Source organism: Mercurialis annua, linkage group LG6, assembly GCF_937616625.2.
Source record: "Mercurialis annua linkage group LG6, ddMerAnnu1.2, whole genome shotgun sequence".
Taxonomy (NCBI): domain Eukaryota; kingdom Viridiplantae; phylum Streptophyta; class Magnoliopsida; order Malpighiales; family Euphorbiaceae; genus Mercurialis; species Mercurialis annua.
Window position 1 is genome coordinate 11645275 of NC_065575.1, and position 23812 is coordinate 11669086.

General features: G+C 33.1%; 1 protein-coding gene across 1 annotated transcript; it reads right to left on the reverse strand.

The window, feature by feature from the left end:
* Positions 1-16787: 16787 nt before the first annotated feature.
* Positions 16788-18475, reverse strand: LOC126686262 (uncharacterized). Its single transcript, XM_050380305.2, has 2 exons — positions 18385-18475; positions 16788-18280 (listed from the first exon to the last, which is right to left on the reverse strand). Exon 2 carries the CDS (start codon positions 18253-18255, stop codon positions 17032-17034), a length of 1224 nt encoding a protein of 407 aa, XP_050236262.1. The 5' UTR covers positions 18256-18280; positions 18385-18475; the 3' UTR covers positions 16788-17031.
* Between the last annotated feature and the right edge of the window lie 5337 nt (positions 18476-23812).

The window sequence follows — 23812 nt, forward strand, 5'->3', positions numbered from 1 at the left end:
TCCTTAAGAGTCGAGTTATCGTATTCGTCTGAATCAAACAACGCATAATAATTATCTTATATCCAATTGACATTACCAATATTAGTGTTTCCTATATTTCTCGCACCTGATCGTGTTCCTACTTATCCTTTCTTCTTTTACTCCCTTGGTGATACCGTGGTTACTCAATCACTACTTCATGATCTTCTAAATGAATCTCATGAAGTTGAGTGCGTGTTAGGCACTAAGTCTTCTTGTACACCGTCCTCCTTAACCTTTCCAATCTATTTTACGTTTTTCATTGCGGCATCCTTATTCGCTTCTTTAATCAATTTAATCCATTATCATCTTCCCCATATAATGCTATTTTCATTCCCCTTTTGATTCTTCTTCTTTGTGCTTTCTTTCGACATCTCTTTTTATTAGCATCTCGTTCTGTCTTTTCCTCCTTGTTGCAGTTTGGGAGAAAATTTTATCCTACTCTTCTCGATCCTTAGGTTGTTTCGTATCTCGTAACATGTCCATTAACTCCATCCTTGTATCCTTCTAACATCTCAACTTTCGATGTTAATCTTAAACTTTTATCACGTCCTTCTTTCAATATCCGTTCGCCAATCGTTTATATAACACTGGACCTCTCTCTATTAGTTTCCTTTGACTTTCGTGTATTCACATCCTTACTAATCGTCACTATCCTCGTACATATCTTCCCAACATGTATATACATCGGCTAACCTTTCATGGTTCTTAGCCAGAGCATAACCTTCATTCTTCTCCTTTTATCCTTTCGGGTTATACTCCTCGCTACTTCTCATCTTATGTTTATATTCACACTGCTTGGTGACATCTTATCTCTTTCTCGTCAATTCTATAAGAATCTCGTTATTAACATTGCTTACTCTTTTATTGGGGTTTATTTTACGATTGTTAACATATCGATGATCTTTTACTATTTGTCACAGAGTTCTACATCCGGGCTTACTTACAAAACAAATATGATTTCAAAATCTTTTGGTTGGCCAGCTTTTCAATTCAAATACTCCTTTTCAAATCATTTGAAATTATTAATACAATTGTAGCTCAGAGTGATGACACCTCTCATCACCAAAGGGTTGCTCGTTAAAAATCATGTTGCTTTAATGTTTATATAAATATGACGCATGATTTATATTTAGAAAATCATCTTTTGTATGCATTGCTAACGTGATCATGTCATGCCATATGCGATGTCTGAGCACAATTATACAGTTAAAATCATGGGGTTTTCACCTCTTTTGTAAAACCATAAGTCCCTCCAGACTACACACTCTGCGACTAAATAAGCTTTTCATTATTAATTATTGGAGTGTATTATGAATTCGATATTACTATTTAGGTTATTCGTTAACACTTAAGTGTTTCGCGACTAATACCATCCTTCTTCAATATTCACAATCCACTTCCTCCATCTCAACCTGTATATATACGACCATTAGGCACACATATCCATCATATACAGCAATGTTCCTTCGATAACCGCATTATCTTTCGCGACAACTAAAACATAATATAGAAATTATGTTTCGCAATGAATTTATTATGTGTTTTATATTCTTTTACTATTCTAGTAATTTATATATAGGCGTTTCTTTTATTAAGCGTGTAATCCTTGAAATCTATCTCTATCGGCATTAGCTACAGGAGGCTCTCTTTTATCGATACATTATATCGATCAAATTCTAATTATGCAATGCACATATAAACTCAAAACAATACAAACATATAAACATATAATCACACAAAGCACATTAGTCATATAATACCTTGGGGTGCCTGATGTGGAATGCTAGGCTCCCAAATCACTACACCGGAGTGTCGTCCCCTTACTCTCCTCCTAGCATTCGCCCCACCTCTATGAATAAACACAGGATTGTTCCAAGTAGCACGAGGACGATCTCTAACTATCGGATAAAACTCACGTCTGAAAAAGAAAGGGCGAATAGGATTATCATCACACTCACGGTCACTCTCTATCCTGCGAGCCCTAGAAGTAAGCGATTCGTAATGCTCCTCGACGTGATCAAACAATCCGGCAAACTCGAGTCCTAAACCCCTGACATACCTACGGTTGGTCTCCTTGTTATCCCTATTCAGATCAGGGATCTCCTAGATCATCTGTAGAAACTCTGAAGAATATACCCCAATTGTAAATATACATCTCGAATAAAAACGCATCTGTCTCCTAACCTTAGTCATAACAACCTCTGCCTGACCATCCATCAGAGCTGCGTCCTCTCTCAAAGCACGGTACCTCTGTACGTCATCCCAGAACTGTTCGTCTCTGTACTCTTCAACATCAGATTCATCTGCCAACTCCTCATCTATAGGGTCCTCTTCTGGTGGATCTTCTTCCTCTGTGTCTTCCTCTTCTGGGTCCTCCTCTACCGGATCTTCCTCACCTGGGTCCTCCTCACTCTTCTCACTGTACTCTATCTCTGGTGAGTGAGTCCTACCCCTAGCCACACAAGATCTGTCGATGTCTGACATAAACCCGTTCTGATAGATCTTAGGTGAACCCCTAATGTTAGTATGAAATCCGTCTTGATGGACCTCTGATGGCCCGCCTACTTCATAGTGAAACCCATTCTGGAAGATAGGAGGCGCTTCCTCCATTCCCGGTACAGCATGTGGCTGAGCTCCATTTTGCCCAGACATGCTGAAATAGAAACAATCTTAAGTGTGAGATACAGTCTAAATCCAATTTTTCATGATAGTTGATAACTTAACTTATGATATGCACTATATACTTAAAACTTAAATAAACTATCTATGCATATCATAAACACTTAAACATATCTCACATTAGTCCATTCCGAATAGCGAGAAAAACCCACAAAATCAAACAATTCATACAATCAAAGTTCGACTCCGCTGCACTAATTCCTAGGTTACAAAATGACATAATATCTAAAGTCGAACAAACATATTCATAGACTGACAGTGGTATCATGGACCAACTGCACTCAAAAACACCTACTAGCAGCGGTAACTAGACCAATCAGGATCTGATACCAACTTTGTCACAACCCAAATTATTTCGTCGAGACTGGCGCTAAGGAATGGGAGTGGTAGCTCCAGAACCCGTAGCAAGCCTAAAACCAGAAAAAAAAAAACTTTTTCGCAGATAATATTCAATTAAGGACTAATCACACGGAAGCAAACATATTACATATATACAAATATATACACTAGTTGTTCTATCAAACATATGGCCTCTAGCTTCCGTACCACGTACGTAATGGCCCCACGGTATTATACATATTCTAGTGTATCTAATACATATCACCGGCAACTGGTGCCGTGAACAAAATACAACAAATGTAACATACAAAAGATATAAACAAGGACAACAAGTAAAATAACAAACATATCCACTGCTGTTAAGGCCACGACTCTGTCAACTCAGGACTACTACTGCAGCTCTACGGAAGTCTGGAACTATACATACAACTGGTGACTTCTGGACCAAAAAGGTGACTTCTAGAACCAAAAAATTCATTATCTTACCTTTTTACCATTATTTATTTTATTCTCTATTTTATATTAATAGTATAAACAAGGTAATTAGTGATACATATAGTTTTAAAAGCATAATTAAGAAAAATATTTTATATAACATTTATAAAATCAATAGAAACACTTTTTTTTAATGGGACAGATAGATATATAAAACATACAAATCCTTTAGTTTAGGATGAAAAAACTACTCCCTCCAACAAAGTGTCGGTTTAAATATTAACATACTCTTTCTGTCCAATAAAAAGAGGCTAAATTGAATTTGTGTAAAAATTAAAATATAAAAATTAAATTAGTTAATTTTAATTATTTTTTATTGTATCTTTAAATTGATTATATAAATATTTTAAATAATTTTTAATTAGATATTTTGAAAACACCAATGTATTAAAATAACAAATAAATTTTAAAAAATTAAATTTGTTATTAATTTTTGTATTGATTTAAGTGATTAATAATGATGATTAGAAGAATGTAATTTGAATGGTTAAATTGATGAAGGGTAAATTTGACAGCTCAATTTAATTAACTAAAGAAATTAAAATAAAAATTTAGCTTATATTTGGAACGCTCAAAATAATTTGACCTATCTTTACGGGATAGAGGAAAAACATTTTTTCATATTCCATCGTCTAAGATCGTTTTCAATAGAATTTTTCAAAGACTTTTAACTCTTCATTTTATAAGTTTAAGAGTTAAATAATACTCTCTCCGTTTTAATAGAGTTGTCTATTTTAAGAATTTTTTTTATTCCAAGATTCTAGTTCACTTTTAAAAAGTAACAACTTTTATACTCAATTTTTCTATTATCCTTATTTAAAGTATACTAATGAGTAAATTGAAAGTAAATTGGAAGTAGAGCCTATATTAAATAAGGGTAATGACAAAAAAAGTGAAGAAAAATTTAAAACTCATAACAATGATTACTTTTTTTAAATTATGTGATTTATGGAAAGTAGACAACTGTATTAGGACGGAGGGAGTAATTTAATAAACTTTTTATAATAAAAATTTAAAATAGATAATAAATTAACTCTTTTACATCCAGAAAGCCAAAATTTAACATCTTTTTGTTTTTAAAAAGGCCTAACCACTCAAAAAATCCTCACTTTTAGAATGTTTTCAATTACATTCCGACGTAAAAAAATTGTCAATTTTACCCACTTTAAAAATTTTCGTTTTCAACTGTACCCAAATTTAGCAATTTGTGACAATTTTTTAACTTTAAAGATGAAATCATCCATATAACTAAATTTAAGGAAAAATATAATTCTATTCAGAAAAGTACAAAATATTCCTTCATCTTTAAAAATTGACTTAAAAAACCATATTTCAATTAAAACTAATTTAAATTTATAAATAATTCTATAAATAAATTAAAAACCCACAAAAGTCAACTTTTGACTCCGAATCCGCTGCCCCTTTTTCGAACCCGGTATCGGCCACCTTCGAACCCGCCAGAAAATTGCTCGTCCTCTATAGAAGGAGGACGAACAAGCTTTCGTCCTTCTTCCATGGAGGACGAGCAGATCTGCTCGTCCTCCATGGACTAGATCTGGTTCGTCCAGATCTGGACGAACCAGATCTGGTTCGTCTTCCCCATGGGGAAGACAAATTGATTTTAAATCGGTTTCGGGTTTATCGGAGGCGTTTTATTTAAAATACTAATTGTTTATATATTAAATTTATTTAAATTAAAATAATTATGAATAAATATTTGTGATGAAGAAGATGGCTTTTTTGTACAATTTATAATATTATTGACTATTTAAAATATATTTTAAATATGAAGAACTTATTTTAAATGTTATTCAAGTGCTTAAGGGTACAATTGAAAACAGAAAATTAAAAAGTGGGTAAAATTGGCAATTTTTCAACGTTGGGGTGGAAGTAAAAAACGTTTAAAGGCAAGGGAGTTTTGAGTGATTAGACCTTTTAAAAATATATTATTTTGATTCTTTTCAACATAAAAAATACTGAACAAAAATAAAATTATAACAAAATTATAATAAACAATATAGTTAAATTAATTAATATTTATAAAAAATATAACCAATGATCGTATTTTAAAAATTAATTGAACTAAAATAAAAAATTGTACTCTTTATATATAAAATGTTTTATTTACTAAACAATATTCTCTATAATAGAGAGCATCATCGGAAATATTTTAAAAAAATTATATTAGATTTTAATATTATTTAATATGTTTATTTATTTTTTCTTTCTAGAATTTATGACTATAATGTTAAATACTATTTATAAAATCACTATTTGTAACTTTTTTAAATATAATATTAATTTTTTTAATCCATGTGTAAAAGTTAAATGTTCATTCTTAAAGAAAAAGATTGAATAATTCGATATTCTCTAATTTTTGGCTCATTTGGACCAATATATACATTTTCTTTCTGCAAATACCTATTTTTGGATTTATAAATAATTTCAATAAGTACTATCTTTTAAATTTATCTTTTTTAATAAATGATTTTTATAACTAAATTTATAGAATATATTTTTTATTTATTTATTTTATTTATATTTAAGATAAAAATATACTTTTTCTAATATGTTAAATTATGGCAAGATAGGTAATTTAAAAGGTTAAGAAGTTAATGTAAATTTAATATAAAAATGGTAGCTTTTGACATTTTTATATAGCATTTAATGCGATTTATTGTGGTTAATTAGTGTACCTTTTATATAGAGTACAAACTCTTTAAGAAAGATTTATGGCTTACTAAAAAGTTCATTTGGACGAATTGAAAAGTTTATTTGGACCATGTTTGTTGAGAAAAGAGAATATTTTGGTTTCCAAATTGGAAGCAACTACTTGATTTGTATCTAACTGATATAGTAATTCTTTTTATGAATGCAATTGATAGATACTAACATTTTTATATTTTGTTTGAATTAGGCTGAATACATAGTTTGACCCCTGAACTTGTACCCTTTTACCCATCAAACCCCTAAACATAACGTCTCTCCTATCGAACCTCTGAACTTGTCAAATAATCCGATTTGACCCCTGAACTTGATAAAAACGTAAATATTGAACCCCTCCGTACACAATTTCTTCTAGAATGTTTCAAGTGACAGGTGGCACGGAGGGGTTCAATATTTACGTATTTATCAAGTTTAGGGGTTAAATCGGATTATTTAACAAGTTCAGAGGTTCGATAGGTGAGACGTTAAGTTTAGAGGTTAGATGGGTAAAAGGGTACAAGTTCAGGGGTCAAACTATGTATTAAGCCTTTGAATTATTAACCGTGGGATGTCCTTTTAGTAATTACTCCCTCCGTTTTATATAGCTTAATACCTTAAATTTATAATCCCTTTCCGATTTTATCCTTATGTTTTCAATTTTACCTTATTTCGTATTTTATCTTCAATTGTAACCTGAAATGTTAAATTGACGTCTTTTTTATTTAAAAAAAATTCAAAAACGTTTTCCATGTATATCATATAGTAATTGTACATGTTTAAAATTTATTTAGATTTAGTTAAATTAATTGAGAATTCAAATTAATTTCAATTTAATTATGCTTTTAAATGATTTCATTATTTAAGTAAAACAATTGATAAAAATTAAAAATTTGGGGTACAACTGAAATGATAAAATCAAAATAGGGTAAAACTGACAATTTTTCAATGTCAAGGCAGGATCGAGAAGGGGCTAAAGGTTGAGTTTTTTTTAAGGCATTAGGTCCCATAAAAATAGGCAAATAGAGTTTGCCCATGAATTATGAAATGATGGTTAAAATAATTATATTTTATTAACTTTCAATAATAATTTTAATTTAATTATTTAAATATTATTAATTATATTTTGGAAAAGGTAATTATTGTATTGTAATTGTAATTAAATTTTAAAAATATAAATTTATTATTAATTTTTGTCTTGTATAAAGTGATAATTAATGATGATTTATAAAATATAATAAAATCGGTTGAAATTGATGAAGGTTAATAATGATATTATTTAAATTAATATACCTCCTCCGTCTCAATCTAGTTGTCCATTTTATCTTTATAACACAGTTTAAGAAAAGCAATTATTATTTATGAGTTTTATAAAAAAAAAATCTTATTTGTTTTTGCCATACCCTTATTTAATATAGGGTTCACTTGCAATTTGCTTTCAATTTACTCATTAGTGAAATTTAAATAGAGATAATATAGAGAAATTGAGTGTAAAAGTTAGTTACCTTTTGAAAGTGGACAACAAACTTCTCTCTCTAAAAAACCTTCTACTCCTTCTCTCTAAAAAAAAACTTCATTTTATCTTCACCATTTGAAGGGTGGGAGAAGGTGATTATCCGGTTTCGACCGGAAATCACCTCTTCTCCGCCCATAAATACTAAATATTTTATAAATCTACTTTTTATTCCAATAAAAGCTTTCCGCTATGTAGTTCTTTGATATCGATTTCTCTAAATGTTGTAGATCTAAGATTTTGAAGAGTTTTCTATCTAATCTCGACAAATCCCATGGACAAAGATGATCGGAAATACTAAAATTCATCGGATCTAGCGGTTTCAAGGTGTAAATCGGAAGTGATTCGTACTCAAAGACCCTCACACACAACGAGACTTTATTCATCGTTTGTGGCCGAAGTTGGCAACCTTAGCGAGATCCACGGCTTGAATCTTTTTATTTTTGATGATAGAGTGGAGTTAGAAAGATCATATTGTGAAATTTTGTCATATGACTTTCTTGATTGTACTTTAATCTTGTGTTAATGGATTCTAACTTTGAAAAAAATGGACAATAGTTTTGGGACAAAAAAAATTCTTAAAGCGTACTACTCTATTAGAACGGAGGGTGTAGTAATTTTGTTTATATTTGGAACATTCAAAATAGCCATTTTGCCTATATTTGTGGGACGGAGGGATATTTAATATTATAAAAAAATTTGAAAAAAATATTGCACAATAAATAAAATTAAATGTTTGTCTAAATAAATTAAAATTATTAATATTTATATTACTTTTAAATTGTTTATCTATTCACGACATAAAGACAGAGAGAGTACATTAGATAAAAATAATACTAAAAAAATTATTGAATTATTCTTGCTAACCTAACACAAAATAAAATGCTTGAATTAGTAAATATATTATATTATTCATTGATTGTCTTACAATTTAAAATGAAAATTATAAAATTATTTGGATTATCTAATAAAATTATCAATGAGCGAAACAACTCTATGTTTAATAGTTGTTTGATATTAGTGACAACATTTTGAGAAATTGACTCAATTATAAGATTTTGAGAATCTTTTAGTTAATTTATGACTTCATCCATTTTAGATCAGAAGTATATCAAAATATCCATTTCCACAGTTTTTACTATTCTACCAAACTAATTATAAACCACACAAGATATTTTGATACTCTTGCCGTCATAACACCCGTTATCCACCATAGTGACATATTAATCTAGCTAACAAATCTTTCGAATCAATTAAGCCCTACAACATCAACTTATCCTTTTAAATTTTAAGAAAGATTCCACATTACCAAGTTCTAGCTTGTCGTATCTGTGAAAATCATCAAGTCATTTCACCTATCTTTCCAAATTCATTTTATATAAATAAATATGGCAGCAACCCATGACCATCAAGTTCATACTTTCTAACATCATTTAGGGAAAAAACAACTACTCCTTCATGATACTTTTATATTATTGTATTATACATCATCAAATTTTAGCATTCCTTAGAAAATAAACAATCACATAACATAAGAATTTTTGATTCTTATCTTGCATTATAAATTTGGAAAGGTTGGCTCACATCATCGCTTATTAGATGCAAGTGATCAATGGTAGGCAGGAACTAACAGCATGGCCTTTAAAAGAAGTTCCTTATCTTGATTGGCTCATTAAATCTCTGAATAATTTTTAATAACACCTTCTGATCATAAGCCACTTTACTATACACAACTTAATAACCACTTTTAATCGTCATACTCACATGTTTCTCATGTATCATGATCAAAAATATAAAAAATAATATTTATATACTAAAATTCTATAATTTGTTCTTTATCAACAATAGGAAATATATTACATATAAGATCCATATTTCATGTTCTGAAATTTGACAAAATCAACTCATTTACCATTGTATTTGCATGGCCTTTTGACGGGTTAAAAGTTAAGAACATCTTGAATTGTCCATGAACAAAGGTCATTATATACCTTGCAAAAGAACCTAGACCAATTTTTCTTTAAGCTCATTATCTCAATAATACTTGTATAGTATAAATTCTCCTCTAAACATAACCAGGATAGAAAATTATAGTAAGAAAAATACCTTAGAAAATGAAGTTTTTAGATGTTAAAGTAACATCCAAACTTGATTCTCAAACATTGCAAATGTTGAAATCATGTTGTTTTTAAAAGTTTATTTTGCCAAATCTCTTCATAACACAAATACAGTTAAATTAAGGGAAAGCAATTTCAATATGTTCTAAAATATTTTTATTCTATTAATACAAGTTCTTCAACCTCTCGAGCTCTGCACACAACTAAATGAAAACAAAAATCATTCATCAAATAGATTGACATAGCTTGATCTATCGTTTTAAGTAACACCACTTTTCCCCTTGCAATAAAATTTTAAATCGCCAACCCCGCAATTATGTTCAACACGAACTTTGATATATTAAAATATTTACTGATTGTTCCTAGTAATTAAGGAAGTAAGCCCCAAATATTTTCTTTGATTCTTCACTTCGGTGAACTTTAACAACCCATAAGCATATTTTATTTTCTTAGGTAATGTTAGATTTAAACATAATGGTAGTGCTAGGAGTAGGAATACTCATATATTATGTGTGATTTCTAAGTTATATATGCGTGTTTAGTTATTAGATTTGAGCATTTCGAGTCTTATTTGTTGTTTGAGAGTTCTGGATACGATCACATGTATTTCAAAAAGTTTCGGGCTAAATAGATATGGATCAGAGAAGTTTGAGAGGCATCAGGATTGGAATTGAAATCAAGTGGAAAGTTGTTGAAAAAATAAAAAAAAAATAGATATTGAGAGCACGATTTGCTACTTGTGAATTTGATCATTCTGCATTAGTTGAACTTTTTGGAGTACTTATAGACTTCTATTGATTTTGTGTTCTTCACAAGAAATGAATTAGGCATCCTAAGCTTTCCAGGGAATAAAAAACAACTAATTATGACGTGTCTACATTGAGTTATGAAGTTGGTGGTCATGCGAAAATGAGATGTGCTGGGAGGAGCCATCCCCCCTCGCATCACGCCTCCAATCTTCCTAGATGCGAGAGGAGGAGCCATAGTGCCTTCCATCGCGCTTCACATGGTGTACATGTCAGAAAAGACGTTTCGAACCTGATTTACTTAATTTCGGTGTACAAATACAAAGGAAAACTTCAGGATTTAACCTAATTCAAAGTGAAGATTGAAATATGATATAAATAGGAGTTTTCTACAACACATTAGTGGTTCTATCATTCTTACTTTAAAATAAAAATCATAGATTTCTTAGTTTTCAGTTTTTAATTAGTTTATTAAGACAATTATTCAGAATACTATATTGGGAGCGAGGAACGAACACGCCATAATTATTCGAGAGGTCGATATTATTTGTAATCATTTTACCATGAACCCCTGAATAGTCTTTATTGTTGATTTCATGAACGTGAGTATATAATTGGAGATTATTGACTTGAATTACGGTTATTATTTGCTTATTGGATTATGGGTTTGTTCAAACTGTGTGTCGATTATTGATTTTAATGCTTGATTTATTTTGACCATTTAAACTATTGTCATGTGTTTAGTTATAACTTGATAGAGTTTAATTGAAATAAACCATACAACTTACAAGTTAATTATGCAAAAGTGAATTAATGAATATGTGTTCTTAGGGGTTTCTTAATAAATTCCAATTGATTGGTCGATTAGGTTAATGACTATGCGAGAGTGAGTTATTTGATTGTTAATTGATTTAATTGATTTTTTTCCTGTAACGATTCGAGGAAGTACATGTGCTTTCGAATATCCTAAACTATAATTTGACAATTTAATCCATAAATCATTTGACAAATAGCATAAGAATAGTCATTAATCCATTATTTACCATCTTAATTTTTAAATCACGGTTAGTTTCATCTTTAGTTAATCGATGAATAGTCTATTTTAGTTTGAATTGCTTCTTTTAACCTTTTTTTTGCTAGACAGATTGAAAATCATAAATGGGTGGATAGTGATAGCTTTTCTTATCGATACGATATCCAGATTTTACAGTTCTATATTACTTATTCGATTGTTGTATACTTGCAGTATTTCACCAATAGGTACCACAAAAGAATAAACAATATTCATCAGCATAGAAAGATGATTAAGTGTAATACTCTATAAAATACATTACACTCATACATTATGTTAATGCTTTTAAAATCTGTTAGCATAGAACCCAAATCCTTTAAAATAATAAAAAAATACGAAGATAGAGATTCCCCATATTAAAGGCCTTGTGGTGGGATAAGAGGTTCAATTATCAAACAATCTCCTATATTAAATTAGTGAACAGTTTTGAAACACTGAATAATAAGTTAGACTCAATTTACATCAAACCCCATTTTCAACATTATATTTCGCAAGAAAGGTCATTCGGTTAAATTGTATGATTTTTTTCATATTAACTTCAAGTGCATCCATACCCAATTTCCCACGTCGATTGCGCTTCAAATAATGACCTACTTAAAATGCTAGATGTATGGTTCTATTTTCCATTTTCATTATGCCTCTGCTTTAATTACTAGCGATTTGACCCACTGGCGTACGATTTGTTCTATTATTGATGATATTCTTACCAATTCTATTTGGAATATTGGTTGTAGACATGTTTCTTTTTGATATGATAATTGGAGTGGAGTCTGTCTTGCTCCTCTTAATTTTGATCCTTGTTTATTAGCCACTGGTGGCCTTTCGGATCTTCCTTTATTGGCTAGTCTTTCCCCTCTTGTTCCTTCGCAGATTATTCATGCTATTTCGAGAATTTCTATTTCGGATCGAGGCGATAGGCTGCGTTGGCTGCTGCATCCTTCTAATATTTTTTCTACTTTTTCATTCCACTCTCGGAAATTACGCCCTTCCTCTTCGTCTTCTTCTTACCAGTGAAATTATAGGATTTAGAGTATTAACATTCCCAATATGATCAACTTTTTTCTTTGAAAGCTTTGGTATAGAGGATCCCCATTAATGATAGGATCTGTAATTTCAGATTTCTTCTTCCTTCTTGATGTCATTGTTGCACTACACCTTTGGTTGAGTCCTTTGACCGCCTCTTCTTTCATGTCCATCTTGCTTCTTTCATATGGTGCTATCTTGGTCATATTCTTGATGATTAAACTTTTCTTAGCACTATCCCGCTTTGTATTTAACTTGGCTTTATGGTAGTTTGTTTAACCAGTTCAGCAAAGTTAAAATACAGTTGATGTAGTGTGCCCTTTAGGAGATCTAGAAGCATAGATGTGCTAGCTTTCATTCTAGGACTTCTCTTTCTTTGAATTCCACTCTTAAACTTGTCATTAGGTGGATCTCAAATCTTCAATTTCCTTATAGATTTTCCTCTCATCTTTCAGGTACGGAAATCCATTCTCTTCAGGCTCTTCAGATTAGCATCATTCCTATTCTTCCTAAGAGAGCTTTTTTTGCATAGATGGTTGACTCCCTCAAGTGATCTCAAGGTCAACTTTAATGGTTCCTTTATGCTTGGTCGCGGTGCGGTATGTGGCATTATTAGAGATTCTTGTGGTAGATGTTTTAGTTGTTTTGCAGGTCCAGTGAGTGCTAGCACCAATTTTGATGCAGAGTTAGAGGGTCTTTTGCAGTGCTTGGTAGTTTTTTTAGGGAATTGGCCAGCTATCACTCAGGTGAAGACTGATTCCAAGATTCTGGTGGAAGCTGTTATAGGCTTAATTGCTGTCTCCTGGATTATTGACATGATTTTGTCTTATATTCATTCCTTGATGGATTTTACGATTTTAGCTCACGTCTTTAGAGAGAATATGACGGCAGATGCTCTTTTCAAGATTTGTCACTCTTTAACTGCTGCTACTTCCTTTGATCTATTATTATATTTATCTAGTTCAGTTTCTACTTTTATTTTGCAAGACTATTATAATTTTTTGTTTTATAGAGTTATTTGAATGGGGTTATGTCCTACTCTTTTGTATAGCTTTCTTTTAATGCCTTGAGCAGATATTTTTTTTTATTCGTATCTCTTTTAATTTGTGTAATCACAGTTTCTCTCCGCCTAAGTGATGCTTTTAATAAAATTATGTGGTGGTCTCATGTTTTAAAAAAATGGATTTAATTTTAATTAACATAAAAGTTGAAAGTCGAGTTTCAAATGGATTGATCGAAATTAAGAACTAAAAGTTTAAGAACTCATTTGGACCAATTTTCAAGAATATGTGGAATAATTTTTTAGAATGATAAAATTATTAATTCATGTGTCATGAATCACTGGATATTAAATGGATTAATTTTTAAAATTATATTTTATGATAAATTTAAAAAATTTGTTATTCCAAGAAAACCCATAAATGTTCCAGAGAAATGACGAATCTAAAAAATATAAAAACAAAGAGGTATTATTTTTCATAATTCTCCATCATCTCATTTATCTTAAATATTCAAATCACAATCATTAAGAATTTATTTATTTTTATTTAATTGCTAGTTTGAATTATTTGAAACCTATGAAATATAATACTATTATTTGATAATTCATTCATAATATTAAGAAAATTGACAAATATAAAATAAAGCTTGAAATTGAAAACTTCGTGGACTAATTTATGTGTCTATGAAAAGTTAAGAGCTACAATACCATTTTCAATATGGTTATTTATAAACTGTACCCTTAACTAAAATACAAGTCGATCCTCCATCTTATTCTCGTCTACATTTGCAGCTTGTCTCCCAAAACGGTAACAAACAAACCAGCTTCTTTGTTTCACCTTAAAAGCCATAGGAAAAACCTATCAAATCATACACCAAATCGAAGATCTTTATGTTTACTATCTATCTATAACATTGGTTAATTTTATATATGCTTGGATCTTTAAAAATAAATCACAAATTTTTGGCAATAAAATTTCATAATTGCGATATTCATTTTCTACACCTCTACTCAGCAGACTCCCTCTTGTGACAGGAGTTGATAAAACCGATCATATGTCTATTTTCATAAATGTTTTGTTAGTGAACAAAGATGACGGAATTGAAATTCCAAAGATGAATTCCGCCAAAAATCTGACGATAAGGAGCAAGTAGGATATTCACCAAGGTAGACTATTTTAACATGTTTTAAGTTATTTAATTATTATTTTTCGTCAATCAAATATTGAAGTCATTAAAAAATTCAATTGATAGAATAAATTTAATTTAAATCGTTAACTTAATTTTTAGTATAAATTAATTTTAAGTTTAAAAATTACTATATTATTATTATATTTTTGGACTAATTAATATTAAAAATAGATAAAAGATTAAGTTAAATTTTGTGGTTATTGATTAATTCTTTATATAATTATTTAATTATAGTTATATAATTTAAACATCAAACAATAGTTCGCTTTTAAACATATATATATATATATATATAGTAATTATAAACTAAAATCATGTGAATTAATGGCTTAATACATAGTTTGACCCCTGAACTTGTACCCTTTTACCCATCTAACCTCTAAACATAACGTCTCCTCTATCGAACCTCTGAACTTGTCAAATAATCCGATTTGACCCCTGAACTTGATAAATACGTAAATATTGAACCCCTCCGTGCCACCTGTCACTTGAAATATTCTAGAAGAAATTGTGTACGGAGGGGTTCAATGTTTACGTTTTTATCAAGTTCAGGGGTCAAATCGGATTATTTGACAAGTTCAGAGGTTCGATAGAGGAGACGTTATGTTTAGGGGTTAGATAGGTAAAAGGGTACAAGTTCAGGGGTCAAACTATGTATTCAGCCTGAATTAATTGTAAAGGATAATAAGCAAGAATTGTGCATGTAAGAAAAAGGATGAGCGCAAAGCTGCATGTGCCATGTGAAGGAAAGCACGTGAGAAATAAAGATCATCAGTAATGGTAACAATTCAAATTGTTGTAAAGGATTCTTGTCAACATGCAACCTGTATGCACCCCCTCTCTCTCTCTCTCTCTTTCTATATATTTTTTCCGTTTCAATAATAAAACAATAATACTTCTAACTTCTCGGAACCTTTTTTTAGGCTAAATGTAAGGATTGAACCCTCTCGTTTATTTCGATTTTAAATTTGAATTTTAATAAAAAAAAATTCGATGGAGTTACTTAACGTTGTAAAAAAAATCACATCGGACCTTCCAAACCTAAAATGTCACATGTCCGACATTAACTCTGAATCCCGGTCATTATCCGGTGAAAATTGCTGAGTTGGCAACCGGATAATTACATAACAAACTGGATTATGACACCACAGCAATTTTTGCCGAATTTTTAAACGGTGTATGGATTTGAAAAATATTTGCAGTTGATAAATGAAAATGACAATTTTTAAACGGTGTGATTAAAATGAAAAAACGTGTAAAGTTGGTGAATTTTTATACATTACCCCTTCTTTATGGGTTAATGTCAAAAAAAACCACGAGTTTTTTCATTTTAATCACGAAGTTTAAATTTTGTCATTTTCATGCACGAACTATCACTTTTTCTCAAATTCATATACGGCGCTGAGATGACACACATTAATTGGTGTAAAATGACCTTCACCTCAACGAATTACACCAATGGAGCAGTAACACTTCAACACTATGTATAAATTTGGGAAAAAGTGATAGTTTGTACATAAAAATAATAAAATTTAAATTTCGTGATTGAAATAAAAAAACATGTAAAGTTTATGATTTTTTTTGACATTGTCCCTTCTTTTATTTTACTTAATTAAAGGGGGGAGTTTAAGAAATAATTGAAATGACACAAATTACTTTCCTTCATGTTTATGCAATATTTTTTTATCATTCTACAAATAAGGTTCTTTAAAATGAAGAAATATTATGATTTAAATATAGAAAATTTATTGTCAACATCTTAAATTTCACAAGCATTAATATCATTATGTATTATATTTTTATATTTATATCAGTTTCAGTTGTATTTTGATTGTTCAATAGTTATGTTTTGGTTGCTAAATAGTTTCTTTTTTATTACTCTTTTTTTTTTCTCGAAGGCTAAAATTTTCATTAAAATAATAAAAATTACAAAGAAGAATGATTCCTCAACATATTGAGTGAACTATTCTAATAGAGATGATGAGAGCTGTATAAATACAGTCATCGACTAGGGTTTTACTAACCACCAAATGGGTCACCCAAATAATATTAGACTTGATTTTATTAACATGCTCGCACAGTTTTCGGAACGTTCTAGTAGAGTCTAATCTCTGAACGTTCCATGCCTAATGATCAATGATCTAGGTGGTCCTGCATCGCAGAATTCACCGTTGAAACAACAACCACAGGAACATCTTTCTCATTAATCCATTGATTTTCCGTTGGTTCATAGTTAGAAGAATCACCTTCTTTTCCTTCAAAGTTTCGCAAAATCAGAGCCTCAGTTTCACCAAAACAGTCGTTAATGGGAGTTACTCCTAGCATTTTCTTCCTTGAACTCTTCCCTATTTTCTTTTTTGGGCTTATAGTTGTAATAGTTGCCTTAAGCCCTTTCTTTCCTATCCTGGGCCTTGATCCCAAATAGCCCATTTTTTCAATATCATATTTTTGAAAAGGAAAATTAGATTGTGCCATAATTTCCTTTCCTTTTATTTCTGTTACCTTACCCACCTCAATCTCAATCAAATCTTCACTAACCAACTTAATTCCTTCATTATCGGCAGATTTCCCATTTGCACATGCCTTATCACCCTCCATTTCCTTATTCAAAATAGGCAGTACGATATTTACTCCACGATTCTCTCTATCTACCAAATTGGTTGATTTAGTTTGAAGATTCCCTCTCTCCGCCATCGTCGGAACTGATTTTCTCCCTCCACCGTCCTCAGCCTGACTTCCGGCCATGCTTCTCAGTCGTTTACTCCTTGAGTCCATGGTAGAGATTTCAGCCGCCTGCTCCGTTATCTTCATCTGAGTAGCTGAGCCAGCTCCTCCATCACTGCCGCCGTCGTCACTATTTGCATTTGAGCGGGGTTTCTTCCCTTTATTTCTCAGCACACCGATCGGCCCAGCTCTAATCAGCTCATTATACTTGTACACGTTAACTTTAGAGTTTAAATTCACATCACACTCAAGTAGGGGATGTCCGATAATACCACATTTAAAACAGAACTCCGGCAGTCGTTCATATCTGAGTAACGCCATAACAATAGCTCCTTCAGAGTTCACTTTGACCTTTAGCCCCCTCTTCAAAGGTTTGGTAATGTCAACTGTTACCCTCACCCTCATATATTTACCAAGGCAATCCCCTGATGCTCCAGGATCTACTTCGATTACTTCTCCAATCTGAGATCCCAAATTCAAACCGGCTTCCCTATTGAGACAGATAATAGGTAGGTTGTGGATTTGAATCCAGAAATCAGTTTTATCAAAAGCCATACTCGTGTGATCCCCAATTCCTTCAGGACTCTCCAAAACGATTAAGCAGTCTAAGTAATTCCAGGGACCCCCAGCCATAACTCTTCTCTTATCAGCTTGTGACCTAAAGTGTATAACAAAAATATTAATATCCAGATATTCCACAATTACTGGATCTTTTGTTTTCCAGACGTAGTTCATAGTTGAAATAAAGCCATCCCTACTAACCGGTTTTGTGGACAAAACCTTGCCGATTAAAGAGTTTGCAACTTTTTCTTCTCCGACTGACCTTGCTTTGTCTCCTAGATCACAGACAACAATGTCCTCATCCTCTGACAGGGATAATGATTGGCACAGTGTAGTTAAATCCATAGCAAAAATCAAACGTGAAAACTGTCTCTGTGGACCAGAGAAAAAAAAACTATTCCTGCAGAGAGGAAACTTTAGATATTCCTGCAGAGAGGAAACTTTTCATTGCTTCTTTTTTATTACTCAAAAATTACTTTGTAGTTGTTTATTGGTTGCTTTTTGACTGCTCATTAATTGATTTTCGTTTTTTCATAGATTGCTTTTTAGTTGCTCTTACTTTTTATTTCTAAATTATCTTTTATAAGTCTGAAACCTATACTTTATTTTTAATTGCTTTTATTTTCAGTAAAATATAAATTATGAAAACTGAAGTATATAATGCACGCAATGAGACATATACAACATATATGAAACGATTAAAAAATTGAACAACAACAAAAATAAAACACATATTAAGTGTTTAGTGGAATTAGATTTGACGCTTTACTAGTTATTGAATATATAACTGAAGGGTCAATCAATACTTACAAGTAAAAACTACTCTAATTGAAAATTAAGCTCACACTAAGGTTTCTAGCAATTAAAAGTAAACTAATAACTACAATCTGCAAACTTGTTTGTAAACATAATAAAATTGACATTACATGAATTTTATTATCTTGCAAAAGAGCTGAAGTAGTGGACGTGCCATTGTATATCAAGTACTCTATTTCATTTGCATGTATGGGCATAAATTGATTGTTGACTCTCAAATTAATGGTTGACCCAATCTTAGCATGATTTTTCACGATTAGCTGATCAAGCTAAATGTTTTTTCTGGGATTTTATTAAAGCAAATTCCAACTATAAACAAACCATTAAAAAGAGGACATAAAAATCACTAGAAGGTTGCCTCGTATTTGAAAGTATTTGAAAGGGGAGCGTTGATTTAGAGAGAGAAAGATTTTGAGAGATATGGACGGAGAGTCTCTGATGAAAGAAGTCCGGGAGCCGGCGGAGGATGACAAGTCTACGAAGAAAGCCACGTTTAGAGAGGGTGAATGCAAATCTGCTCCTCCAGCAGTCATGTCTTTTCGTGATAAGTTAACCCAGTCTGATAGGGAAAGGGAGGAAACCCTAGCGGGGTTTACTGAAGATTTTGCGGTGGAAGATGAGGATGTCTCGGTCCTCAGAAAAGAGGGAATGCCTGAAATCTCTTTCTCTGAGAGAGTTCGAGAGGAGTTAGCAAAGCAATGGCGAACCACGGTGGTCATCAAATTGTTGGGGAGGACGATTGGCTACCGGAATCTCTGCAACAGACTAGAATCGATGTGGAATTTCGTTGATACTTTTGATGTTATTGATCTTGAGAACAACTATTTCCTAGTCAAATTCAAGAATGGCGATGATTTAAAAGCGGTTATTACTGGTGGACCTTGGGTTATCCTTGGGCATTACCTATCAGTCCAGGAATGGATCCCTAGTTTTGATTGTTCGAATGATGAAATCAGATTCATTAACGCATGGATAAGGTTGCCTCGTATGCCGATACACTATTACAACAAAAAAGTTTTGAAATACATTGGCTCGGTGATTGGAAGAGTAATAAAGATTGATTATTGTACTGAAGCCGCTGAAAGGGGAAAATTTGCTAGAATAGCAGTAGAGCTTGATCTTAAAAAGCCTTTGGTTTCTCAGTTTCGTTTAGATGGTAACGTTCAATTTGTGGAATACGAATGCCTTCCTCGCATTTGTTTTGAATGTGGTCGCTTTGGACATGTTAGAGAATCATGCCCTCACACAATTAAAAAGGCTTCCGCTACGGAGGTTGAGCAAACCGCCGCTGCCGGAACAGAAGGGGAGAACAGTGGAAGAGAAAACAAAAATGGTAACCCTAGTTTTGGGCCATGGATGATGGTGGGCAGAAAAGGAAAGCCAGTAGGAAATATTGGATTCCCTAATACGGGTCAAGGATCTTCCACGATTCGGGGAAAGAATATTTCGAATAACAGGTTTGATGTTCTGAATATGGAAGAAGCGGAGAAGGATATGGAGGTGGAGAGAATTTCGCAGGAAATAGAGGAAGTTACTCGCCCGAATAATCATTTGAAACTAAAAGCCAAAACAGATAATGCCAACAGGTACCATGCTTTGAATGACCAGAATGTCCCTAGCCTTCAAGTCGCAAATACCAAGGAAACTAATGTGAACATCTCAGAAAGCCCAATCACAAAACCTAAAGCCCGATTCGTGGTAAAAAGTGCGAATACATCCCTGGACAACATGAAACACTCAGTGGTGACAGTGAATTACAACTCTGAGAACAGGAACCCTAATATTCCTGCTGAAGCATCTTTACCAGACAAAGAATGCACGGGGAGCTTGGAAGTGATGAACATTGACCCCGGACCTTTGGATTACGACAGTGGTCTCGCTAACAATCCTGAGTCTACTTATAGTATGATAAAGACTGGACAGTATGCTGATTCCAACATGATGATTGGGGACAACATTACAGAAAATGATAATGAAGATGCCTTCGGAACTGAAGATATGGATGGGATTTCGCATAGCCCGTTATAATTATGCTTTTGGTCAACCTCTCTATTATTTTTTATGTCTGCAAACAAAAAAATTATGGTGTGGAATGTGCAAGGTGCGGGGTCTAAAAGTTTCCTGAGAGTCTTTAAAAACTTCTGTCGTAAATACTCGTTTGATATTGTGGGTATTTTAGAGCCGAGAATCAGTGGTATCAAGGCTGATTCTTTTATTAAAAGTAGCGGTTACAACTACTCCCATAGAGTCGAGGCGGTGGGTTTCTCTGGTGGTATTTGGATTCTATGGAAGCAGAATTATGATATTGTTGTGTTAGAAAATAACAAGTTCTTCATTCACTTGAGAGTCTTTGATGGTCTCGATACGTTTCTTCTCACTATTGTTTACGCCAGTCCTAACAAGACTCTCAGGCAGCATTTATGGGCTGACCTGTCTTTATTGGCTTCATCGTTGGATGAACCTTGGATTTTAGGGGGAGATTTTAACGCAGCCTTACATGACAAAGAGAGAAAGGGAGGAGCTTCTGGCATTGGTGGTGGGTGTAAGATGTTCAGAGGTTTTTTTGAGAAGCACAGCTTGATTGATGTTGGGTACTGTGGAACGCAATTCACGTGGAAACGGGGTAATCTTTATAAAAGGCTTGACAGGTTTTTATGTAATGAGGGGTGGATCACTAAGTTCAACTACTTCTACGTCCTTCACCTTCCGAGAATCCATTCGGATCATAACCCCATTTTCATCCAATTTAATAACCAACGGCATACCGGGTATGGGTCGAAACCCTTCAGATTTCAGGCGGCGTGGGTTGGTAACAATGGGTTTAAAGAAATCGTTAGACAAAGCTGGAATGAAGATAGAGCTATTGTGGAGTCCATTTCTAATTTTGCGATCCAGGCGAAGGAATGGAATACTACTGTCTTTGGTAATATTTTCAAAAGGAAGGATAAGCTGCTGTCCAGACTTTATGGAATTCAAAAAGCTAGAGAATACTATAATTCTGAGAAATTGAATAAGCTGGAGGTTGATCTAAAAAACGAGCTGGATGATACCCTCTATCAGGAGGAGCTTTTATGGTTTCAAAAATCTAGAAAGGATTGGGTTATTGATGGAGACCGAAACACGAAATATTTTCATAATAGGGTGAAGGAAAGAAGAAGATTTAACAGTATTCGTGTGCTCCAGAGTTCGGAGGGTGAAATTGTCGAGGACCAAAATATGTTGAGACGGATGGCTACTGATTTTTTCGCCAAGCTGTATACGAGGAATAACGCCCCTGTTAGTCCTTTTCCTGCTAGGGGGTGTTTTCCACATATTAATGATCAGCTTATGGAAGATCTTGAGAAGCCCATTCGAGTTGAGGAGATTAAAGAAGCTTTATGGGATATGAAGCCTCTTAAAGCGCCGGGAGTTGACGGTCTGCATGCTATGTTCTACCAAAGCCAATGGGATGTTGTAGGGGACAGTGTGTGTAAGTTTGTGAAAGGTATTTTTGATGGGGACCCGATTCCGGAGATGATTAATCATACTCTAATCACTCTCATTCCGAAGTGTGCTAATCCGATCTCGCTTAAGTCTTTTAGACCTATTAGCTTATGTAATGTGAGTTACAAGATCATTACTAAGCTCATAACTAATAGACTCAAAGCTATTATGCCTCACATCATCAATCCGGCCCAAACGAGCTTTGTAGAGGGTCGGCATATTACCGATAATATTATTTTGGCTCAAGAGGCACTTCACTCCATGCGGACTAAAAAAGGTAGAAAAGGTTCGATGGCTATTAAAATTGACCTAGAGAAAGCATACGATAAGATCTCTTGGGAATTCCTTGAAGATACACTTGCCGAGGTTGGTATTCCTGAATTCATCGCCAAGGTCATCATGAAATGTGTCTCTACCCCGACTATGAGCATTCTTTGGAATGGGTGCCCGTCGAAGTCGTTTTCTCCTACTTGTGGTTTGAGGCAAGGGGATCCTCTTTCCCCTTACCTTTTTGTGCTTTGCATTGAGCGTCTTGGCCACCTTATCAATTTGGAGTGTGCCAGTAGTCGCTGGAAACCGCTGAAAATGAGCCGATCCTGTCCAATTTTGCCGTATCTTTTCTTCGCCGATGACCTTCTGCTGTTCGGTGAGGCGTCTATTGAGCAAGCAGAGGTGATTAATAAAGTCCTGACTTCCTTTTGCAACTCGTCAGGGGAAATAATCAACAGTGATAAAACGAAGGTACTTTTCTCTCGTAATGTTACCACCAATCTTCGTAACTCTATTGCGGCAAAGTTGGGTTTTGAGATTACTTCAGATCTGGGCACGTATCTGGGTATTCCTCTCTTGCATGGGCGTTTAACGAGAAGGCATACAGCCAACATTATGAAGCGGGTCAGATCAAGGTTTACGAATTGGAAAGCTAACTCTTTGGCTTTGGCGGGTAGAGCTACACTGGCCAAGTCTGTTTTAGCTGCCATTCCCCTCTATCTATGCAAACCCTTAATATCCCGAATGGTGACTGTTGTGATATTGAAATGATGTGTAGGAAGTTTTTATGGGGAGCGTCGGATGATGTTAAGAAGTTGAGTTTGGTGAAATGGTCTACAATCTGTCAACCTAAAATTCACGGTGGATTGGGGCTTAAAAACATGGCATCTATGAACAAAGCGCTTCTTATGAAGCTTGGTTGGCAAGTTATAGCAAACCCGGAAAAGTTTTGGGTGAAGGTGATGAGGGCTAAATACAACTATGATGACAACAATCTTAATAATCTAAATCGAGTTATGGGAGCTTCTCACATATGGAAAGCTCTTAATAAGTTGTGGCC

Bases quoted from the DNA above. Each gene is read 5' to 3' on its own strand.
- LOC126686262 (XM_050380305.2), bottom strand. From the start codon at position 18,255: ATGGCTGGGGGTCCCTGGAATTACTTAGACTGCTTAATCGTTTTGGAG.